Source organism: Scyliorhinus torazame, chromosome 10, assembly GCF_047496885.1.
Source record: "Scyliorhinus torazame isolate Kashiwa2021f chromosome 10, sScyTor2.1, whole genome shotgun sequence".
NCBI lineage: Eukaryota > Metazoa > Chordata > Chondrichthyes > Carcharhiniformes > Scyliorhinidae > Scyliorhinus > Scyliorhinus torazame.
Window position 1 is genome coordinate 99,376,758 of NC_092716.1, and position 23,175 is coordinate 99,399,932.

General features: G+C 43.8%; 1 protein-coding gene across 3 annotated transcripts in view; it reads right to left on the reverse strand.

Moving 5' to 3' along the window:
- LOC140430793 (Golgi apparatus protein 1-like) overlaps positions 1 to 23,175 on the reverse strand; it is a 200,069-nt gene that overhangs the window by 17,715 nt on the left and 159,179 nt on the right. For all 3 annotated transcript variants that reach the window (XM_072518489.1, XM_072518490.1, XM_072518488.1), the window contains exons 13-20: positions 20,865 to 20,951; positions 17,715 to 17,777; positions 17,376 to 17,489; positions 15,671 to 15,759; positions 12,974 to 13,091; positions 12,282 to 12,374; positions 5,865 to 6,002; positions 174 to 297 (exon numbers count right to left, since the gene is read on the reverse strand). In XM_072518489.1, the coding sequence (XP_072374590.1) occupies positions 174 to 297; positions 5,865 to 6,002; positions 12,282 to 12,374; positions 12,974 to 13,091; positions 15,671 to 15,759; positions 17,376 to 17,489; positions 17,715 to 17,777; positions 20,865 to 20,951 (826 nt within the window). The remainder of the gene's footprint in view (positions 1 to 173; positions 298 to 5,864; positions 6,003 to 12,281; positions 12,375 to 12,973; positions 13,092 to 15,670; positions 15,760 to 17,375; positions 17,490 to 17,714; positions 17,778 to 20,864; positions 20,952 to 23,175) is intronic.

The following is a 23,175-nucleotide window of genomic DNA, read 5'->3' on the forward strand; positions in this document are numbered from 1 at the left end:
GAAATTAATCTGGGCAATGACAATTGCCAGTCCTGACAGGTGAAGCCCACAGTATAGAACGGTCTATTATTCCACATAAAACTGCAACACCTTGGCAGACAAGGCTGCAGTTCCTGACGGAGCTTTCCAATCCTATGAATTTTGCCAGATTTTCTGGCGTCAACAGCACATACCAGTATTCTGCGTGATCTGTCGCTTAGTTATCATCTGCTTGCACTTAGGGTCCATTAGTTCAGCATTCTTATTCTGCTTCAGGCACTGCAACACATTCTTCGAGTCAGCATCAGCACAGTAACGCTGCAACCACAAGAGAACATGCAACTGTCAATTAACATGTCTTGGCTGCTTCCTGAAATCCCCACCATCACAGATGCTGTTCTTTAGCCATTCAGTTCACTCCACGTGATATCAAGTGGCTGAAGGCACTGGATACAGGGAAGGCTGTGGGCCCCGACATGATGCCAGCTATAGTAAAGACTTTGTGCTCCTTAAGTAGCTGCATCCTTACTCGCACTATTCAGCTGCAACACTGGCCATTCAGTCAACAATGGAAAATGGTCCATCCCTGACCACAAAAGGCAGAATAAATCCAATGTAGCCAATTACCACCCCAGTCTATTTTCAATCATCAAAGTGATGGAAGATGTTGGTGACTATAATCTGCCAGTACCCTCAGCTCCAGGCCTCATTACAGCTTTGGTCCAAACATGGACAAAATAATGGAATTCCAGATCGAGTGAGAGCATGTGCCCAAGTGTAACATCAAGAAGCCCTAGCAAAGTCACTGGGAATCAAGTTAAATCATATTTGGCACAAAGTTTGTGGTTGCTGGAGGCCAATCATTTCAGCCCCAGGACATCTCATCACTGCATAAGTTCCTCAGGGTACTGTCCTAGGCCATATTATCTTCAGCTGCTTCTCAATGACCTTCCCTCCATAAGGTCAGAGATGGGAATTTTCACTGATTAGTGTTGAGTTCATTTGCAACATCTTAGATTACTGAAGCAGTCCATGTCCGCATGCTGCAGGAACTGGATAACATTCAGACTTGGGATGATAAGTGGCAAGTAACATTTGTGACAGACAAGTGCCAGGTAATGACCAACCACCTGGGAACAGATGAAGCCTGCGTGGAATATAAGGAAAGTAGGAAGGAACTTAAGCAAGGAGTCAGGAGGGCTAGAAGGGGTCACGAAAAGTCATTGGCAAATGGGGTTAAGGAAAATCCCAAGGCTTTTTACACGTACATAAAAAGCAAGAGGGTAGCCAGGGAAAGGGTTGGTCCACGGAAGGATAGGCAAGGGAATCTATGTGTGGAGCCAGAGGAAATGGGCGAGGTACTAAATGAATACTTTGCATCAGTATTCACCAAAGAGAAGGAATTGGTAGATGTTGAGTCTGGAGAAGGGTGTGTTGATAACCTGGGTCACATTGAGATCCAGAAAGACGAGGTGTTGGGCGGCTTAAAAAATATTAAGGTAAATAAGTCCCCAGGGCCTGATGGGATCTACCCCAGAATACTGAAGGAGGCTGGAGAGGAAATTGCTGAGGCCTTGGCAGAAATCTTTGGATCCGCACTGTCTTCAGGTGATGTCCCGGAGGACTGGAGAATAGCCAATGTTGTTCCTCTGTTTAAGAAGGGTAGCAAGGATAGTCCAGGGAACTAGAGGCCGGTGAGCCTTACTTCAGTGGTTGGGAAATTACTGGAGAGAATTCTTCGAGACAGGATCTAGTCCCATTTGGAAGCAAATGGACGTATTAGTGAGAGGCAGCATGGTTTTGTGAAGGGGAGGTCGTGTCTCACTAACTTGATCAGAGTTTTTCGAGGAGGTCACAAAGATGATTGATGCAGGTAGGGCAGTGGATGTTGTCTATCTGGACTTCAGTAAGGCCTTTGACAAGGTCCCTCATGGTAGACTAGTACAAAAGGTGAAGTCACACGGGATCAGGGGTGAGCTGGCAAGGTGGATACAGAACTGACTAGGTCATAGAAGGCAGACAGTAGCAATGGAAGGATGCTTTTCTAATTGGAGGGCTGTGACCAGTGGTGTTCCGCAGGGATCAGTGCTGGGACCTTTGCTGTTTGTAGTATATATAAATGATTTGGAGGAAAATGTAACTGGTCTGATTAGTAAGTTTGCAGACGACACAAAGGTTAGTGGAATTGCAGATAGCGATGAGGACTGTCAGAGGATACAGCAGGATTTAGATTGTTTGGAGGCTTGGGCGGAGAGATGGCAGATGGAGTTTAATTCAGACAAATGTGAGGTAATTCATTTTGGAAGGTCTAATGCAGGTAGGGAATATACAGTGAATGGTAGAACCCTCAAGAGTCTTGAAAGTCAGAGAGATCTAGGAGTACAGATCCACAGGTCACTGAAAGGGGCAACACAGGTGGAGAAGGTAGTCAAGAAGGCATACGGCATGCTTGCCTTCATTGGCCGGGGCATTGAGTATAAGAATTGGCAAGTCATGTTGCAGCTGTATAGAACCTTAGTTGGCCACACTTGGAGTATAGTGTTCAATTCTGGTCGGCACACTACCAGAAGGATGTGGAGGCTTTAGAGAGGGTGCAGAAGAGATTTACCAGGATGTTGCCTGGTATGGAGGGCATTAGCTATGAGGAGCGGTTGAATAAACTTGGTTTGTTCTAACCGGAACGACGGAGGTTGAGGGGCGACCTGATAGAGGTCTACAAAATTATGAGGGGCATAGACAGAGTGGATAGTCAGAGGCTTTTCCCCAGGGTAGAGGGGTCAATTACTAGGCGGCATAGGTTTAAGGTGAGAGGGGCAAGGTTTAGAGTAGATGTACGAGGCAAGTTTTGTTACACAGAGGGTAGTGGGTGCCTGGAACTCGCTACCGGAGGAGGTGGTGGAAGCAGGGACGATAGTGACATTTAAGGGGCATCTTGTCAAATATATGAATAGGATGGGAATAGAGGGATACGGACCCAGGAAGTGTAGAAGATTGTAGTTTAGTCGGGCAGCATGGTCGGCACAGGCTTGGAGGGCCGAAGGGCCTGTTCCTGTGCTGTACATTTCTTTGTTCTTTTGTATCTCCAGTAAGTGAATTTAACCACCTTTCCTTCACATTCAATGACATTACCATTACCAAATGTTCAACCATCAACATTTGTCAACACGGACTAGAAATGTAACTGGACCCACCGCACACATTTTGGCTACAAGGTCAGGTCGGAGGTTGGGTATTCTGTGGCAAGTAATTTATCTCCCGACTCCCCAAACCTGTCCTCCATCTACAAAGCACAATGTGTGATGGAATATTCCCCACTGACTCAGATGTGTGCTGAAACAACAACCAACTCAAAACCATACAGGATAAAGCAGCCTGCCTGATTGGCATCCCATCCATCACTTCACAGTGATAGCTCACACACTATCACTGGTGCACAATGCAAACAATTGGAACAATCTACAAGATTCACTGCAGCAACCCATTAAGGTTTCAAGAGCACCTCCCACAACTGTGATTTATATTGCCTAGAAGAGGAGCAGGCACATAGGAACACCACTATAGCAATTTCTCCTCCAAGTCACACACCATCCTAATTTGGAAATATAATCATCGCTCCTTCTCTGCCGTTGGGTCAAAATCTTGGCACTATCCTCCTAACAGCACTGAGAAAGCACCTACACATGAGCTCCAGCAGTTCATGAAGAGTTCATTACCACTGTCTCAAAAGGCAATTAGGGAGGGCAATAAATGCTGGCCTTTGAAATAAGGCCCACAACCCATGAATTCATGAAAAATATATAGTTAGGGACTTCTGGTGGCAGTACGCAGAGGGAAGATACACACGAGGTGGCTTGTGTCACCCAGTTTCTGGGGGTACTTTTGTTTGAAATCCCACCCGCTCAATGTCATACAGTGTCCACATTAGGGAAATGCCCACAGGGTGTCACCATTTTCCTCTGTCGCCAGCTAGTGATTCCCAGGTGTAATCATGGAGTCCAGGCCTGCTTGTCACACTTAAGCAGTCATGTTGTAGAGCTTTGAGCATCCAACTGTTCGTCTGGCTCCCATTAACTCACCAAACATAAAGTCTTGGGTATATGACCACCTTCCATCCTGAGGATGTGCCCAACTCAATGAAATTGCTTCTGTTTTAGGAGTGCCAACAAACTTGGAAGCTCTGTCTTTTGATAGGACTGCTGCCAGGATATACCCATATGGCACCACAGACAGCAAACAATGGAAACTGTTGAGCTTCTTTTCTTGATAGCTGTAAGTGGCCTATGTTTCACAGCCATACAGTCTTATTAACTGTCAGAGTCCCAAGAGTCAGCTTAATGATTCTTGTACTGCTATCCACATTTTGGGAGTTGGCCAGAGGTGGTTGCTGCTTTTAATACACGTTTATCAAATTTCGCATCAAGGGATACCATGTCTGTCACCATGGATCCAAGCTAGCAGAATTTGCTAAACATTTCCAGTGATGTGTTATTTTGAGTGATTAGGGGCTGAGATACAAGATCTTGTCCCATGATCGTGGTTTTCTTGGTGCTTATTATCAGGAGATCAAGTTATAGGCATGGGTGACAACACACGAGTCTTTGCAGCGGAGTTTCATGTGGGTGAATAATTTTTTTCCGTTTTAAAATTATTTTGTACCCAATTATTTTTTTTCCCAATTAAGGGGCAATTTAGCGTGCCCAATCCACCGAACCTGCACATTTTTGGGTTGTGGGGGTGAAACCCACACAGACACGGGGAGAATGTGCAAACTCCACACAGACAGTGACCTGGGGCCAGGATCGAACCCGGGTGCTCAGTGCTGGAAGAAACAGTGCTAACCACTGTGTGCCACCCCGATGCGTAGGGTATTCTCTCACTAGGATATGTACTTTTGTCTTGATAGATTGCACTACACAATTCAACACTGGACCATCATGTCAAGAAATCCAAACTGCCTGTGACAATGGAAATCTATGCACAACCTTTGCAGCGATCAAATCAAGAGGGTGCTCCGTACCATCGCCCAGGTTTCCCTCATGAAGTCGAGAGATGAAGTGTCCACCAAACAGAAATAAACAGGTATCATGCTGGCCTGAACACCACTTAGAGCTGTACTCCTGTGAGATGGACATGTCCCAGTCTGTTGTTCTGCAGCTTCTTGTCATGTACGAGTTAGATTTTATTTTTTTTAAACTACCACTTGTGCTTCAGAAGGCCACAGACTGCTGAGCTAACAAAAGCATCCGGCCAAACTGCTCAAGCATGAAAAGGCTGGTTTACTGTCACATCTTTATGGCTTCTCCTTCTCTACGGAAAAGTAGGCTCCGTTCCACAGGAGATGCATGATGCAAAAAAGCATCACACTACACAAAATCAAAGCTGACCGAGGAGACTGTAACAACTACAGGGACATTTCACTTGGTGTCACAGGACAGGTCTATGCTAGTATCATACTCCAAAATCACCATCTACTTGCAGACCCAATATACCCAGAAGCAATGTGGATTTTGTGTCAGAAGATCTACGTTGGACATCGCAGGAGAAGTGTTAAAAAACAGGGTACGCATCTCATTAAGGCATTCAAAATCATCTGAAGTTAGGAGTCTGCAAGATGTTTGGGGAACAAGGCGTGCAAATGCCTCGAGTTTCATCCATTCCTTCCATTTCCAGGCAAACTCTGAAATTCTCCGCTCACCAAATAAAGTGAAATACTGCCCTCAATAACATAGCAGTGCCCTTCAGATTTAAACCACACTTTCCTCTGGTGACAAGTTCAGGATCACATTATAGACTAGTCCAACCTTCTGTACAGTCTTTAAGAGTACAAAATGTATAAATGATGAAATTTCCAGACTGAAAACTTCTCTGAACTTCTGACCACTTACCTTAATCATCTGCTTGCAGACCCTCATGAGGGTGTAGTCCAACTCAGGGTCACTCATTTCTGTCTCCTGCAGTTTGAAGATTTTGTCATGACAGCGGGTGGACAGAAACTTCTTAACATCTTTGAGACATTCGACCACCTGGTTAGAGGAAGACCCAGTCAGGCAAACCCTAGAAAATTTGCATTCTAACTCAGAACTACATGGATTTCTTAAATAATTTTGATCAGCATCATAATTTTTCATTAAAAAAATATACACCAACAAGGTCCAAGACATAATAATGCAGCAAGGAGATAAGGTAACGAGGATAGAAAAAGGTGAAATGGATACAGGTAGTGTCAAAACTGGTAGTGTCAGGACTGAGGCTGTGCTGGATCTTGCATTGAAGGGTTCATTCAGGGTTTGGGTATTTGGGCCAAATGGAGTCAGGTGGGGTCAAGGGTCACTTCAAATACTGGACAAGACTGGCACACAAGCTGCAATGCAGATAACAAGTCCAGTGCCATATTGCACCAATGCAGAACCCAGCCAAACTGTAATTACTTTTTCTTTCACTCAATTAAAATTGATGGATGGTACATTCTAAAAATGTCTGGTTTTCAAAGAACTCCGGCTTTTGGACAACCAGGTCTGAGACACTACCTGTACTTGATGCAGATTACATTAACAGTTAGGACATAAAGCAAAGTCTTGACGAGGCTTCCTAGGCTTGAGATTTATCATATTTATCACTAAACATGTCACTAAGCCGGTTATTCATTTAGATTTAGAACAATTAACATCTCTCCTTGACATTCCCATCACTGTCACGGAGTCCCCCACAACATCCTGGGAGTTACCATCAACTGAAAGAGTCAAAGGAACACTGTGGCTACAAGAGCAGGTCAAAGGTTGGGAATTCTGTGTATGAATACCTCACCTTCTGGCTTCCTGAAGGCTGTCTTCCATTTACATAGCACAAGTCAGGAGTGTGATGGACTACCCTCCACTGGCCTGGATGAGTGAAATTCCAATAAGACTCCAGAAACTTAACACCATCGAGGACAAAGCAGCCACTTGAGCAGCACCCACTCCATCACCTTACACAGTCACTCACTGTAACACAGATGCACTACAACAACTCACCACCTTCAACTGCACCTTCCAAACTGCAGCCTCTACCACCTAGAAGGACAAGGCAGCAGGTTCCAATCCAAGCCACATGCCATTCTGACTTGGAACTATAATCGCTGTTCATTAACTGTTCCAGGTTCAAAATCCTGGACCTCCCTTCCCAATAGCATTGTGATGTACTTGCACCAGGTAGACGGCAGCAGTTCAAGGCGGCAGCTCAAGAGCAAATTAGAATGGGAAACAAACACTGGCCTTGCCAGTGACACCCATATCACAAATAATTAGGTTGGTTTTGGGAGTGCGGAGCGATGGCAGCTCTTAAGAGGCGCAGTTGGTGAAGTTACAAGGCCCAAATTCAGCTGACTGTTGTACAAATGTGAGACGGCAGTAATTTATGAGTAAGACCAAATGATGTAGAGTGATTCAATAGTACAGAAGGCTCAACATATCCATGACAACTCTCCTTTACATTGTAACCTCTGCAGTCCGGAATTCCGAAATCCAGAAACATCCTTTGTCAAGCATATTTTGCAGCAGGTCCCACAATTCTCAAACTTGTCAACCAGTGTTACAATAGCCTTGGGCCGACTGGATTGATGTCACCCAACAGCAAGGGAGGGCAGCAAATGTAAAGAATCTCTATGCTTTGAAAACATGCCTAATGATAGTGCCAAGTGATCTGGGATGATGGTGCACCGGCTTGGCACAGGCAAGTGTAACTTACTAACTAACATGCCTAGAGTGGAAAAAAACCAGGAAGTCATACAGCTGAGCCTAGGTCCTAAGCTCTAGAGTCCCCTCCATATAACTCTCGCTCACATTCCTCCTTTAAGACACTCCTTGAAACCTCTTTGACCAAGTCTTTGGTCATTTGACCCAAAATTGTGTCATGGGAATGTCACTTTAAGAAATATTTATAGCCCAAAGATGTGCAGGATAGGTGGATTGGCCTCGTTAAATTGCCCCTTAATTGGAAAAAATTAATTGGGTACTCTAAATTTATAACAAAAAAAAAATGTTTGTCTTCTCAAGTGGCTGCAGTGATGTCATTGTGTGGGTGGAGCTGGGCTCTGGCTCTGCTTTTTACTTTCGTTTTGAGCTGGAAGCTGTTTTTGGTTCAGAGTTTTAGTTTAGTTTTCAGTTGGAGAGCTACATTCAAACCAAGGTGGTGTATTTTGGTCTCTCTCTCTCTGCATGCTAAAGATCTCCAGATCACTTGATGATTTCAAAGTAATACCTGTTCTGTAAGGAATGTAAACCTACTGTCCTTGTTAAAAAGGGTTTGTGGCTTATGATGTTGTCAGGAAAGTCACTGAAGATTACCTATAGTGTACTGTATCTTTGGGGGGAGTATCAGTGTTGGTAGTTGATAAGATGTTAGCATGGTAGATGGCAGCATGGTAGCATTGTGGGTAGCACAATTGCTTCACAGCTCCAGGGTCCCAGGTTCGATTCTGGCTTGGGTCACTGTCTGTGCGGAGTCTGCACATCCTCCCAGTGTGCGCGTGGGTTTCCTCCGGGTGCTCCAGTTTCCTCCCACAGTCCAAAGATGTGCAGGTTAGGTGAATTGGCCATGATAAATTGCCCTTAGTGTCCAAAATTGCCCTTCGTGTTGGGTGAGGTTACTGGGTTATGGGGATGGGGTGGAGGCGTTGACCTTGGGTAGGGTGCTCTTTCCAAGAGCCGGTGCAGACTCGATGGGCCGAATGGCCTCCTTCTGCATTGTAAATTCTATGTTTACTGTGTGTTTATAAAATGTTAACTGGATTCATAGAATAAACATTGTTTTATTTAAAAATACTTTAGATCTCTGTTGCATCACACCTGTAAAGTGGGCCCTTGTGCTCCCCATAACCAAAATCTAAAAGTGGGTCAGGTGAACTCCATGATATACTTTGGTCTTCTCTAAACCCTGGCCCATAATAATTGCCTTCTGTGGCTCATTGTCATACCTGCTTCCTGGAGTGACTTCAAATATTTTATGACGTTAAAGGCCAGGTTGCTGCACCATCTTTAAAAGGTATCATTTAGTTAAGCTTTCCTCTTCACATTCTTTCAACCAAAATGCATCACTTTACACTTTTCTGCATTCTATTTCATCTGCCATGTGACTTCCCATTTCACCAGTCTATCTGAAATGTGTTACTATCCTCAATGAAGTTACTGTGAAAATCCCCTAGTCGCCAATGTTCAATGGCAACCAGCCCCCAAAAGGTGCGTGATAAACAAACCCCATGAATTATCCTCCTCATTGTTAGCTGCATTTCTTGGTTTCATGTCATCTCCAAATTTTAGCCTGTTTATATCCATTTCCTGGTCATTAAGATTTATCATTGAGGGTAGTAGTTCTGATACTGACCCCCTGGGGAGCCTGTTTAAGTTCAAAAATACCCATTAATAATTCATTTTGAATTGTAGCTTGATGCGCATTCGGGCTTCAACTGTGAGCAAAGCCCACAATGAGAATGTCAACCAGGTATGAGGAAATGTTTTGGCTTGATGTCGAAACACTTGCCTACCCATCAAAGATTGGATCTTCAGGCAGCACAGTAGGACAATGCTCAGCACTGTTGCTTCACAGTGCCAGGGGCCCAGGTTCGATTCCTGGCTTGGGTCACTCTCTGTGTGTTCTCCCCGTGTTTGTGTGGGTTTCCTTCGGGTGCTCCGGTTTCGGTGAATTGGACATGCTGAATTCTCCCTCAGTGTACCCGAACAAGTGCCGGAATACGGCGACTGGAGGATTTTCACAGTAACTTCATTGCAATGTTAATGTAAGCCTACTTGTGACAATAATGATTATTACTATCCCAGGTGGGATTAATATAATCAATTCATTACTTTCGGAATTTGAATTTTGTTTATTTAAAGGTAATTCTGGACTTCTGCTGGCGGCATGTAGGTGGAAGTCGCACATTGGGTGGCTCCTGCTCGAGGCTAGTTTTTTTTTAAAAATTTAATGGCCGGTCCCAGGGGTAGTTTTTGGATGAACTGGAGCAGGGAGACACAAGGAAGGAGGGGAATGTCGAAGAATCAGAAAAAAGCCGTTGGGAAGAAGGGGTGAGCAAAGGTTTGTCGTCGAGCGAACGTGTCAGCCCGGCTGCAGGAAAGATGGTGGAAGCTGGGTTGTTAGGTTGGGGCCACGCCCTTCTCAGTGGAGAAGATGACCGAGGTGCTGGCTGGAGCGTTTGTAAAGCAGTTTGCTACGGAGGTGATGCGGAAAGAGATAACGGCAGCGATGAAGGAGCTGATGGAGAAGGCGTTAGCCCGGTGAAGGCGGCGGTGTTGAAGACATCAGCCGAGGTATGGGAGCAAAGACAGAAGTTGAAAGGGGTGGAGACATTCTCCCCGTGTCTGCGTGGGTTTCACCCCCACAACCCAAAGATGTGCAAGGTAAGTGGAATGGCCACACTAAATTGCCCCTTAATTGGAAAAAATAATTGGGTACTCTTAAAAAATTTTTTTTTAAGGGGTCGAGGTGGTTTTGTAGTGGCGGGGGGGACCTGCTGGAATGTTTGATCCTGGCGAAGGTGACGTTTGAGCTAAGGGGGGGGGGGGGGGGGTACGAATGAGGGGTTCTGCAATTCATGGGTTTGTTTATCACGCACCTTTGGGAGATGGTTACCATTGAATACCAAGTGGCCGAGGAGGTGTGGATGGGGGGTTGTTTTGTTGTTTGCTATTTTGTTCTTAAACTGGTTTTGAACTTGCGAGTCGATGTTTTAGGCAGCATATTGGTGGGGTCATTTTTGCTGTTTCTTTGGGTTTTTTTGTTTGTATGATGGAAATGATGAAAACGTGGTGAATAAAAAGATTTTTTAAAAGGCAATTCTGATTTGTCTTCAGCGGTTTACACATATAGAAACTTTTCAGTCCCGTGATTTGCTCCTTGCTAACTTTCAGATCCATACCCATTACCTGGTCCTATTATTTGGAATTTCAATTCTGCTCGGAGCTCATTAGCTTGCATAAGTGCATCATTTACATTTCATAACTTCAAAACTGTGAAGTTGAAGGAATCTGTCGAAAACGCGAACAAATATTGCTCAAGGAGTTGAAGCCCCACACTGATATTACCTAAAAGATCAGGAAGAGAATGTGCAGACTCCACACAATCAGTGACCCAGGGCCAGGATCGAACCTGGGTCCTCGGCTGCGTGAGGCAGCAGTGCTGACCACTGCGCTACCAAAAACAAACGCACTCATGATAACAAACAATAATGGAGAAATCCCTCATGTTGGACACTACTTTCTGTCTCAAAAGCAATGTAGGCAGACAAAGGTTCAATAGGATTTGAAACTGACTCTCTGCAGGTTTCCAAAGATTTGCATATTCTTAATTTCATGCTGCACCAATGGCTCTCATCAGATAACAAGATGCCAGCAGTATCAACAAGCATTAGCTCACAAATTCAAAGTTTTATTGAAAATTAAAATTCAAAGGATATGCTTAACAGCATCACTTGAGTAAAATCGACAAGTGCTGTTTTGAACAAAATGGTTGATCTACAATTAATGAGGTCCACATTTGTGCCAGAAATAAAAAACCATCAAGATTGATCTAATTTCCCCAATTTGGAATGACTCACTTGGTGTATCCAGCTTTAGACTGGCTAAATAAATAGTGAAGAGCAATCCACCTCACCGCTCACCCTGCTTAGTCCAAATGTGTTACAAGAGATGCTGCTTTCAGAGACAATCAATTCATCTGAAATGTGTAAACTTCAGATTTTAAAAGACATTTACCAATTATTTGTTCACTCTAAGCTGCACAGCAAACTCAATGTCCTCACGAAGACCAAACACAAATAAGCTCCTGTAAATAATCATGCAAGTACTGCACAGCACAAAAGGGCCTGCACACAAGAATTAGAGGAACATTGCTCCTAACATCTGAAAATATCTCCCCTCTTGCATAGAATAACAGAATTTACAGTGCAGGAGGCCATTTGGCCCATCGAGTCTGCACCGGCCCTTGGAAAGAGCACCCTACTTAAGCCCACACCTCCACCCTATCCCCGTAACCCCACCTAACCTTTTCTGGACACGAAGGGCAATTTAGCATGGCCAATCCACCTGACCTGCACATTTTTGGACTGTGGGAGGAAACTGGAGCACCTGGAGGAAACCTACGCAGACATGGGGAGAAAGTGCAAACTCTACACAGACAGTCATCCGAGACCGGATTTGAACCTGGCTCCCTGGAGCTGTGAGGCAGCAGTGCTAACCACCGTACCACCCCATATTGGCTTTAAAACCATGAAAACCATTTCCTAGGTGAAGATCCTGGGTTCCTCAGTTACTCACCTGTGCATTGCCAAATGGTACATTCTGACAGTGCTTTTCAATGTCTGTTTTGCAAGATACATATAGCTCAGGCTCCAAACGGATGTCCTCAGTCTGTGGAGAGATAAGAGAAGTGTGAAAAAAATACATGACTTCACTTTATATAAACAAGTTAGTTGAACACAAAATTAACAAGGGTCCACTCTCCTTTTAAATCCCCAGTGCTTCTTCCCAACAAATAATTAAGAATTCTAGTCAACACTCTGGACTTTGAGAACATTTCACAAATTCTTAACAGCCAGGAATTTACTGACTCAATTCGGAGTAGTCACACTCAATAGAACCTCTTACAATGATTCCCCAATGGCCCATCAGCTTCCCAACTAAGTAAACTGGGTTCAAAAAGGTACTACTGTTAGAAACAATGTCCCACAAAGTAGGCTGAGCATACATTGCCCATCACCTAACCCCCTCCAGTTGGACATACCACAACCCAAGCTGCTGGGGAGATTTTGGATTGATACGCAAGGTTATGTTTTGGTGGGTCAATTTTCCTTTGGCCCTGTCAAAGAGATTAAATACTAATTCAAAGTTATCTTTGCACAAAATATGAGAATGGCAATCATTTCTCTACTTAACAGTCTATGCATTAGGAATGCAAGACAAGTCAGGGGTAATGGTACTGACAAAGCAGTACATTTGATGGCACTCACCATTTCCAGTTCCTCCACACGCAGCTGTTTGCGACATTTTATAGAGACTCGCTGTTCCTTGGTGTCCTGAAGTGTATCGTTCCGAACGGTGGTGCTCAGACAGATCACAACATCCACCCTGCACAGATCAGGAGGATGATGGGTCATAATTATTATCCAGGGAATCTTCCTTTCACCATTCTTGTTTGTCAAGTTTCTCAGTGAGACTTTTGTAGTGTGTGGTTCCAGAAGCAACCTTTGAAATCTCGGTCAAGTGGATGTTAGTTATGTGTGCACTTTAATAGTGACCGTCAAGATGCTAGTTGTCTGTGGGTGCATTACAGTTGAACTGTACCCTTGCTTGACGTACCCACAATTAGGGACTATTTTGTGTTGCAGTGGAGATTCTGACCACTCTTTCCTCCCTAACATACAGGATAGTTTGGCAGTTATGGCATCGAATTAGCAATGCAGAGGCCTGGACGAATAACCCAGCCAGAGAACATCGGAACATTGAATCGGTCATTTGGCCCCTTACGCCTGCTCTGCCATTTAACTTATTCCTGCACTCAAATCCCTTGAACTATAGGCTAACATTCCATAACAATTACTTGTTGCACCTGTACATTAGTTTTCAATGACTTATAAACAAGAACACCCAGGTCCTTTTGGACATCAATACTACCCAATCTTTCCACATTTAACAAATACTCTGTATCCTAGTTTTCCTACCAAAGTGGATAACTTCATACATTTCCACATTATATTCCATCTACCATGTTCTTGCCCACACACAATCTTAAATCTCTTTGAAACCTCTTTGCATCTTCCTCACAACTCATATTCCCACAATGTTTTATCAGCAAATTTGAGAGTATTACATTTAGTTCTCACATTTAAATCATTGATATAAATCATGAACAGCTGGTCCCCAAGCACTGATCCTTGCGGTACTCACAAGTCACAGCCTGCCAACCTGAGAATGATCCCTTCATCGCTACTTTGTTTTCTGTCCATTAACCAATCTTCAATCCATGCCAGCATATTACCCTCAATGCAATGATATCTAATTGTGTTTCCTAACCTCCTGTGTGAGATCTTATTGAAAGCCTTCTGAAGAAATCGAAATTCACACTAAAAAGTCTGGAATAGCTGGTGTGTAATGAATGTAGGAATTTCAGATATATATTGTATTAGATGTGTCTGGTGCAGTAATAGATACAAGCCTGGATTAGAGCATGTATCTTCTGCAGTAAGGTTGCCTTAAAAATCCTGGTTTAAAAGACAGGCAGATGCTGGGACTATCAGAAGGGGTAATTAAAGCATCGTAAGAGTAAGATCATCATTCGTTCCAACCATGTATAATGTTTACATAGCTTGGGCAAATGGAATTTTGTTTACAGAAAGGTGATTCCCTGGGTTTAGGTAAATAAGGGTTGTGGTTAGCCTTATTAAGATGATCATAATCCAGTTAGTGGGCGAGAGATGATGTAGTTATTGGGAGGAGCCAGGGGCTGAAGCAGCCCGGTGGTGTTTCAATTTAGATTTTGCTGCGAACAGGTGTTTTTTGCCAAATGCTGGTAGTTTAAAAAGTAATTTGACATAGGCAAGAATCTGCAGGCCGTTTCTTCATAGAATCTACAGTGCAGAAGTAGTCCATTCGGCCCATCGAGTCTGCACCGGCTCTTGGGAAGAGCACCCTACCCAAGCTCCACGCCACCACCCTATCCCCATAACCCAGTAACCCCACCCAACACTAAGGGCAATTTTGGACACTATGGGCAATTTAGCAAGGCCAATCCACCTAACCCACACATCTTGGGACTGTGGGAGGAAACCGGAGCACCCGGAGGAAACCCACGCACACATGGGGAGAATGTGCAGACTCCGCACAGACCCAAGCCAGGAATCAAACCTGGGACCCTGGAGCTGTGAAGCAATTGTGCTATCCACAATGCTACCGTGCTGCCCAGTGAGCTCTCTCTCTCTCAAAGCAGTTTCTCCAAGACATCGCTCTACAGCAAGCATTCCTGTGTTTGCTAACTGAATTTAAACGTGGATCTTGATGCAAGGTGGGTTTTGCTTGTTCGGAGATAAAAAGATAGCAGTTAGGAGTTTGTGATTCATTTTATTGTTAAGCATTGTTTAATTAGTAATTGTAAGCTATTTTTGGTATGATGTTTAAAGTTAGTTTAATATGCTGTTAATAATAAATTTGTTTTAATACACTATATTCCTATTTGTGCATGGAGTGCCTCCTGGAGCAAGTACCCTTTCCTCAGTCTTACAAATTAAATAAAATATTGGGGTTTTTGCCTGGTATCCTAGCAAATATTGGGTATGGTTTGGGATTGTAACAGGTGCCAGTAAAAGTGACCATGAAATTATCTGCTATACTGAATTTGTCTGGTTTACATGTGAGTCTAGTCCCACAACAACATGGTTGACTCTTAACTGCTCTGAACTGTTCTAGCAAGCGCTCAGTTGCTTCAAACTGCTACAAGAACAATAATTCTCTCCCTGACAGCAGAATGGTAGCACTATCACTTTACAGGCTGCAGTTTTAAAGATGGCCAATCACCAGCTTCTCAGGGTTCATGGGAATGCATAATAAATGTGGCTTTGTCAGGTGGAGGGGGGAGAGATTTACATTAATCCTTCAAATAATTATATTTAAATCAGAATCAGTGTACAGATTCCAGGAAGACATCAACTTACTTCTTTTTAATGTTTGGACACAGTTTCAACACATCTTCTTTACATGCCATTTTAAACTTGTAAGAGAAGCGGAAATCTTTCATTTGGATCTGTAACAGTAGGTAGAAGTTAATGTGTACAGCAAACCAAAAGGACTCAGATTGTCTCAGTTTGGTCACAATATATACCAAAGAGACAGTTTGGGTCAAATGACTAACAAATGCCTTCTAGAAGCCTATGTATGAATGAGCAGTGCTGCCTTCTAGAATCCTTCACATGACTGAGCAAACAGGGAGTGCAGAGAAGCCAAGAGATTGCAGCACTATTATAAATCAAAAAACTCACCTTTATTAATGTTGGCCCATAAGTTTCACTTTTGAATGAAACCATTTGCAGTAGAGATTCTGACTTCACTCTCACAGTACAGATACATTTCAGGTAGCACTCTCAAACTGTGACTCAGCTTGTGTTGCCTGTGGACAACTACTGAAGATGCATTGCCACATTACATGCCAAATTTTAGAGAAACAAGCTAAATAATAACCGGCTGCATTTATATTAAGGCAAAGTAATAGCAGCATGGAAGGGAACAGAAGAATATAAAACAGAATTTAAGGTTAAAAAAAGTCTGATGAAAACACTCAAATATATTGGTTTATCTACCAATGTTGCAAATTCTAAAGTGTTTTTGGATTGGTTAAAAGACGAGACACAATGGTATTCCTATCAAGGATTCACATCATGTGGAGGCTGGGTCCACATGACAAAAATCACACTACCAGATGAATTCAAATTCATCAACAGGCAGTGGCACATTGGAGCATTAAGTGCAAGATGGCCAACAAGATAAAAAGAGACAAAAACAGAAAATACCAGATAATCTTAGCAGGTCTGACAGCATAGTTGGAGAGAGAAGGGAGCCAATGTTTTGAATCTGGATTACTCTTTGTCAAAGCTGGAGAGAACTGGAAATAGGGTCAGATTTATACAAGTGTGGGAAGAGGTGTGTGGAGCTGGATAGAGGGCTAGCAATAGATGGAGATTTCAAAGATGTCGTGGACGGAAAGACAATGTAAATGGGAGTGATTAAGGCTAAGGAGGGTGCAGATTAGAATGTTTTAATGCGTTATTATGTTTTATTTATTAATTTAGAGTACCCAATTATTTTTTTCCCAATTAAGGGGCAATTTAGCATGGTCAATCCACCTACCCTGCACATCTTTGGGTTGTAGGTTGAAACCCACAGACACACGAGGAGAATGTGCAAACTCCACACAGATAGTGACCCGGGGCCAGGATCGAACCTGCGACCTCAGCACCGTAGGCAGCACTGCTAACCCCACTGTGCCACCATGCCGCCCCTACAAATGTTTTAATCTGTGCTATTATCAGCATCCTACTTGACCTTGTTGACCCCCATTTACATTCCCTTTATCGTAGCTTCCTTCTCTCTCCACAGATGCTGTAAGACCTGCTGAGTCTGCCCAGTATTTTCAGTGTTTCTTTCAGAATCCAGCATCCCAGGTAATTTGCTTTTTAAGAGACCTTGCCAAAGGAGTAGAAAAATCACAGCAGTAGTTACTTTGTGACAATCAGGCAGGAGGAAAGTTTTTGACAAATCGGCAAGGAAACTAATAAGCTACTAAAACAAATATCAACTTTTAGAAGAGGAAAACTTAAGACATCCCATTCATTCTCCCACCAGCCTAAGAATTATTTATCTTACCAACTGGAAGTGCGTGACTCCAACAGTACACTTGTCATTCATCTCCTTCTGATGTTTATTTTGAACCAGGCACTCCATCAGGTCCCCACTATCAATCTGATTATCTGCTAACTCCTGCAAGAGGAGAAACACAGTGAGACCACTGTTTAAAACTAGCAACAAATGAAATAGACACTGGTATCATTGTTGCTACACAGGGGACAAGTGATCATCACATTTCAACAATATTGTTACCTCCACTGTAATAGGTTCAGAAATGGCACTGTAAAAATCAACTGCAGACTATTTTCCATCTTTTGGCTTTGAACAGTTATCAGAAAATATTTCTGAGTTACTCACGTGACAATACGTCTGAATGACAGGATCACAGGCCCTCATCAGTAAGGCTTCAATCTGAATATCCTAGAAAAGGGATGAGGAAAACAAGATCATATCATTTAATTTTACCCTTGCATTAACAGATTAGAGAAGGGATGCTGCGCGAACGTGATTCATGTCTTTAAAACAAAGACAGACAGACCTGTTAGGTAATTTGTAGGCGTGGGAACTACAGCTGCTCAAGGAGACTGAAGGTCAAGTACAATGAGTATCAACACTTGTATAGCTCCCATTGTGCAAAGACCATGGAAACATTATGGAAAGTGCCAGACCGAGGTTTAACATGCAAGTTCTTACCGTTATGCTAGTATCATAGAAACCCTACGGTGCTGCATCCTACCCATGTCCACCCCACCCTATCCTGGGATATTTTTGTTCAACTGCCTTTCGCAGGTACTCTCTGCTCTCATAACTTACTTGTGATTATTGAGGTTCTTAAAAAGGAAGGAAAAATCTACTGGATACTTGTATTTCAGAGTAAAAATAATTGTGAAAAATGCCACCTTCCTCATCCTCAAATGTGGCCTGCCTATGTTAATCTGCTCCAGTGACATCACAAGAGAACAAAATTCACTGAAGTTCATGATTTTGTTCTACATGCAAAATGGGTGAGTACTTTTAAATCAAGAGTGCTCACCAAGATCGGTTTCTCGCCATATCAGATTGAGTTAGGTGTACACAATTCATTTGAAGAAGCAGGTACAATGGACAGTGATCCTTCCATTCAATGTTTATAAATTTTATAACAGGTGCACAGCAATGTGGAGCATTGCAAGTCACAGTTGGTATACCATAAATATCAAAAACGTAACTACATTTAAAAAAATATTCCTCCATGCTACTGGATGGCAGCAGAAAATAGTGAAATGGGGATTGATGCAAGAGTGTGGGACATGTAAAATGGAATTATGGAGAAGGTAGCAGTGGAAAAAAAACTTGAACGTTTCAGCATTTAATTACAGTAATAGAGGTTGTGCATTTGGTCAAGGTGGATGAGGTGAGACGGACGAAATGGCTTCCCTACTCATATTCACCATATGATCTGGGGAAGGGTGACAATTCTTTGTGGAGTCACGATTTAAGGGCTTCCCTTAGAACAGAAACACCCTCCACGGGAGATGAGCATGGAAATACCACTTTTCGACACAAAAAAGGTGAAGCATTCAGACTGAACACGTTAAATTAAAAAAACTATCACATTAGTCAGACTGAATATACAGATATCTAATTACAAGATGACAAATCTGCAGAATGGGCAAATTAATTTACAAATAATGTTCAACATAGGTAAATAAGAGTATATTTGAGAGGAAGAACAGGGTGATCACTTATTGCTCGGAAGGTGAAAGCCTAGGTAGTGTAGAGGAACAAGGGACACAAATACATCAATCACTAAATGCTGTGCCACAGCAAGGCCACATAAAAAGCAAACCCAAGCATTAGGTTCTATTTCTAGAGGAATGTAATGAAGTGAACCTTGGTTCGACTACACTTAGTTTACTGCATGCAGATGATAAGAGGCATTAGAGACGATGCAGAGAATAATTACAAAGATGATTACAAAAATACATTGGTATACATATCAGAAAAGAATGGACAAGCTGAGTTGGGTTTTCTTTTGGAAAATATGCTGAGGGGTAACCTAATAGAAGTCTTTAAAATTATGAAAGGCTTTAATACGAATGGATAGAGGGATGTTTCCTCTTGTGAAGAAAGACAGAACGAGAGATCAATGGAAGTGAACCACCTAGAAATCCAACAGGGAATTCAGAGCAAATTCTTTACCCAAAATGTGGAACTCACTACCACAGAGTGATTGAAGGGAATGGTATAGATGCATTTAAGGGGAAATTAGGCAACATGAGGGAGAAGGGAATAGATGATTACCATGATAGATTTAGACAGATTGGGAGTAGACTCAGACGGGTCCTTTGGGTGAATGGCCTATTTTTAGGCTGAAATCCTACCCAATGCTATGCAATCCTATGCATGAATGGGTCCTTGGGACTGGGCAGGAATCACAGAATTGTTTAATAACTATTGATCTAACTGATATTGTGATGTGTTACAAATGCAACAGATCAATACAAGTATAAAATGGAACAAACTGCTCATAATTTATATAGGATGTTAGAGTGCTGGTAAGTGCACAACAGATTCCATGGGTCCAAACAACTTTAAAGGGGAGGCAAATCTGAGGGGTTCGAAGGAGGGCAAGGGGGGACAGTACTCTAATATCAAGAGCTCTTTTCCTTCATATTATAGTGGGATGCCACAAAGCAGGCTGGGAGCAGAATCTACATTTGCGATCACATGGCACCACCAGCACTTCAGCTGTTCCTGTTCTGAAGTCACAGTTTCTGTGGTTTAATACAGAACCCGTGAGTCTCCGAGTTGCAAAGACTCACTCCGTGACACCAGTGAAGCAGCCTCACAGGGTTAGTCCTAATTGAACATTGCAGGAATTTCTCGTACACAAATTATAATTTCATTTGATAAATCAAGCAGTGTTGTGGGGGGGAAAAATCTCCCTTTTTAAAATGCAGGTGATGCTAGGATCCAAGGAATAAAATAGTCAAATTGGGTCTTTAAAACACTAACAGATCAGGGGAAAAAAAGTTCACACAAGATCATTGAGCTCGTAGCTAAGAGCACCACAATGCAAAGCTGTTCAAGTGGATGAACTGAACAAACAGAAAATCAAGTTCTCAGATTATGGATTCAGTGTTTAAAGGCTTCTTGGAAAGGTAGAGCCAGTCCAAAGAGTCAAACAATAGGGTGGCACGGTGGAGCAGTGGTTAGCACTGCTGCCTCACAGCGCCAAGGACCCGGGTTTGATCCTGCCCCGGGTCACTGTCTGTGTGGAGTTTGCATATTCTCCCGTGTCTGCATGGGTCTCTCCTTCACAACCCAAAGATGTGCAGGGTAGGTGGATTGGCCACACTATATTGTCCCTTAATTGGAAAAAAAAGTCAAACATCACCCCAGAGAGAAGCAATAAGTTCAACAACACCTTTGGCATGTTAACAAAGTCTCGGAGGATAGTATTTTCATAAAATTAGATATATCTGAGGGCTCACTTTACAAAAGTTACTTGATAATCTTACTTACCTCTGACTCCAGCTCTGTCAGATTACCCACAATTTCTCTACAATCCACTGCCAAATCATCAAGATGATCCTGGAGACATTCCAGTTCCTATAAACACAGATGCAACCCAGTAATGAACATCAAGGATGCACCATTTAATGATCAATTTGAAACAAACATTGGTCTTTTTCCCATTCCAAATTCAGCAGCAGGGAGCTGCCATAAATGAGACGAATTAATCGCACATATAGATGTAAATGGGTATGACATAGTCGGGATTACAGAGAGATGGGAATTGAACATTTAGGGGTATTCAGTATTTAGGAAGGCCAGACAAAAAGGAAAAGGCGGTGGAGTTGCAATGCTGGTGAAATAGGAGATTAACGCAATAGCGAGGAAAGATATTAGCTCTGACGATATGGAATCTGTATTGGTAGAGCTGAGAAAGACCAATAAAACCTTAGTGGGGATTATACATAGCGCCCCAAACTGCAGTGATGTAGGGAATGGCATTAAGCAGGAAATTAGAAACTCATGCAATAAAGGAACATCTGTAATTATGGGTGACTTTAATCTGCATATAGATTGGGCAAATTGAATTGATCACAATGTAATATTTGGAGTGTATATGTGATGGTTTTCTGGGCCAATATTTTGAGGAACCAACTAGACAACAGGCCACCCTAGACTGAGTACTGTGGAATGAGAAAGGAATCATTGGGACTTCCGGGTGCGGCTATGCAGAGCTAGGTCGCATGTTCGGTAGCTCCCGCTTGAAACGGACTTTTGGGCTCTTTACAGGGCCCGGGCGGCACTTTTTCGACATTTCCCGGTGTGGGAAGAAGACTGCAACATTCCCCCGACAGTGTCCCCCAGGAATGGTATGTCTCTTGGTTACCAGACCCGGCAGAAGCAGTAAAAGATTTGGCTGTAACTGCAGGATAGACAGCCTCTTCCAGCATGCAGGCGGGGGAAGGGCAAGCTTAAAGGCTGCAAGCTGACTTGAGGGCCTTCATTAAAGGTGAATTCTAGCAGCAGAGGGAACAACTGTGAAAAGATCTACCAAGGCCATTGAAAAAGGGGAGGAGTAGGTCGCGCATTCGGCAGCTCCTGTCTGGAACGGACTCTCAGACATTTTTCAAGAGTTTCCACAGACTTTTTGGGGCAGATTGGCGCAGCGAACACTGCCAAAAGGATTCCCTCTCGAGACTTCCGGTTGCGGCTATGCGGAGCTAAGTCGCACATTCGGCGGCTCATGCAAAAACTGACTTTTGGGCTCTTTTCAGGGCCCCCAAGGGCACTTTTTCGACATTTCCCGGTGTGGGAAGGAGTTAATAATAGCTCCCCGTCAGTATATGGCTTTAACTAGGAGCGGGGCGACAGAAAAGGTGGTGGTGGACCCGAAGAAGGGAGGGAAGAAGGACAAAATGTCGGCGGAGACCAGGCAGCGAGGAGGCAGTGGGCGGAGGAGCAACAGGAGGGTATCCAGCGCTGCCTCAGAGAGATTAAAACGGACCTGCTAGAGCCGATGAAGGCTTCTATTGATAAGCTGCTGGAGACACAGACGGCCCAGGGGGTGGCGATCCGAGAGGCTCGACAAAAGATCTCTGACAATGAGGACGAGATCTTAGGCCTGGCGGTAAAGGCGCACCACAAGAAATGGCAGGAGCGGTTCGAGGAGACGCAGAATCGGTCGAGGCGGAAGAATCTGCGGATTCTGGGCCTCCCAGAGGGGCCGGACGTGGGGGCCTATGTGGTCACCATGTTGAACTCGCTGATGGGAGCGGGGTCCTTCCAGGGGCGGTGCTGGTGCGGTTCCATCGGTTCGTCGATCGGGAGTGTGCTCAGGTGGGGCAAGGAGTGGAGCAGCAGGTGGGAGAACGCGGAGGTTCGGATATACCAGGACTGGAGTGCGGAGGTGGCGAAGAGGAGGGCCGGGTACGATCGAGCGAAGGTGGTGCTGCACAGAAAGGGGGTGAAGTTTGGCATGTTGCAGCCGGTGCGACTGTGGGTTACCTACAAGGACCGGCACCATTATTTTGAGTCTCCGGAGGAGGCGTGGGCCTTTGTTCAGGCCGAGAAGCTGGACACAGACTGAGGGTCGGGATGGGCGATTGGGGACTGCGGTGGATATGTTATGCCTATTTTTTCTTCGGGGGGGGGGGGGGGGGCTTTGCATTGTTTTGGGTTTCTTTTTCTCTGTGTTTTTCTCTTTTGGGTTGGGGAGGGTGGATGAGGCAGGTTGGGCACTGTTTTGGTTGGTGGCAGGGCCTGGTAGGTGGAGAGCACGGGCTTTTTTCCCGCGCCGAAGGGGGGGGGGGGGCAGCGAGGA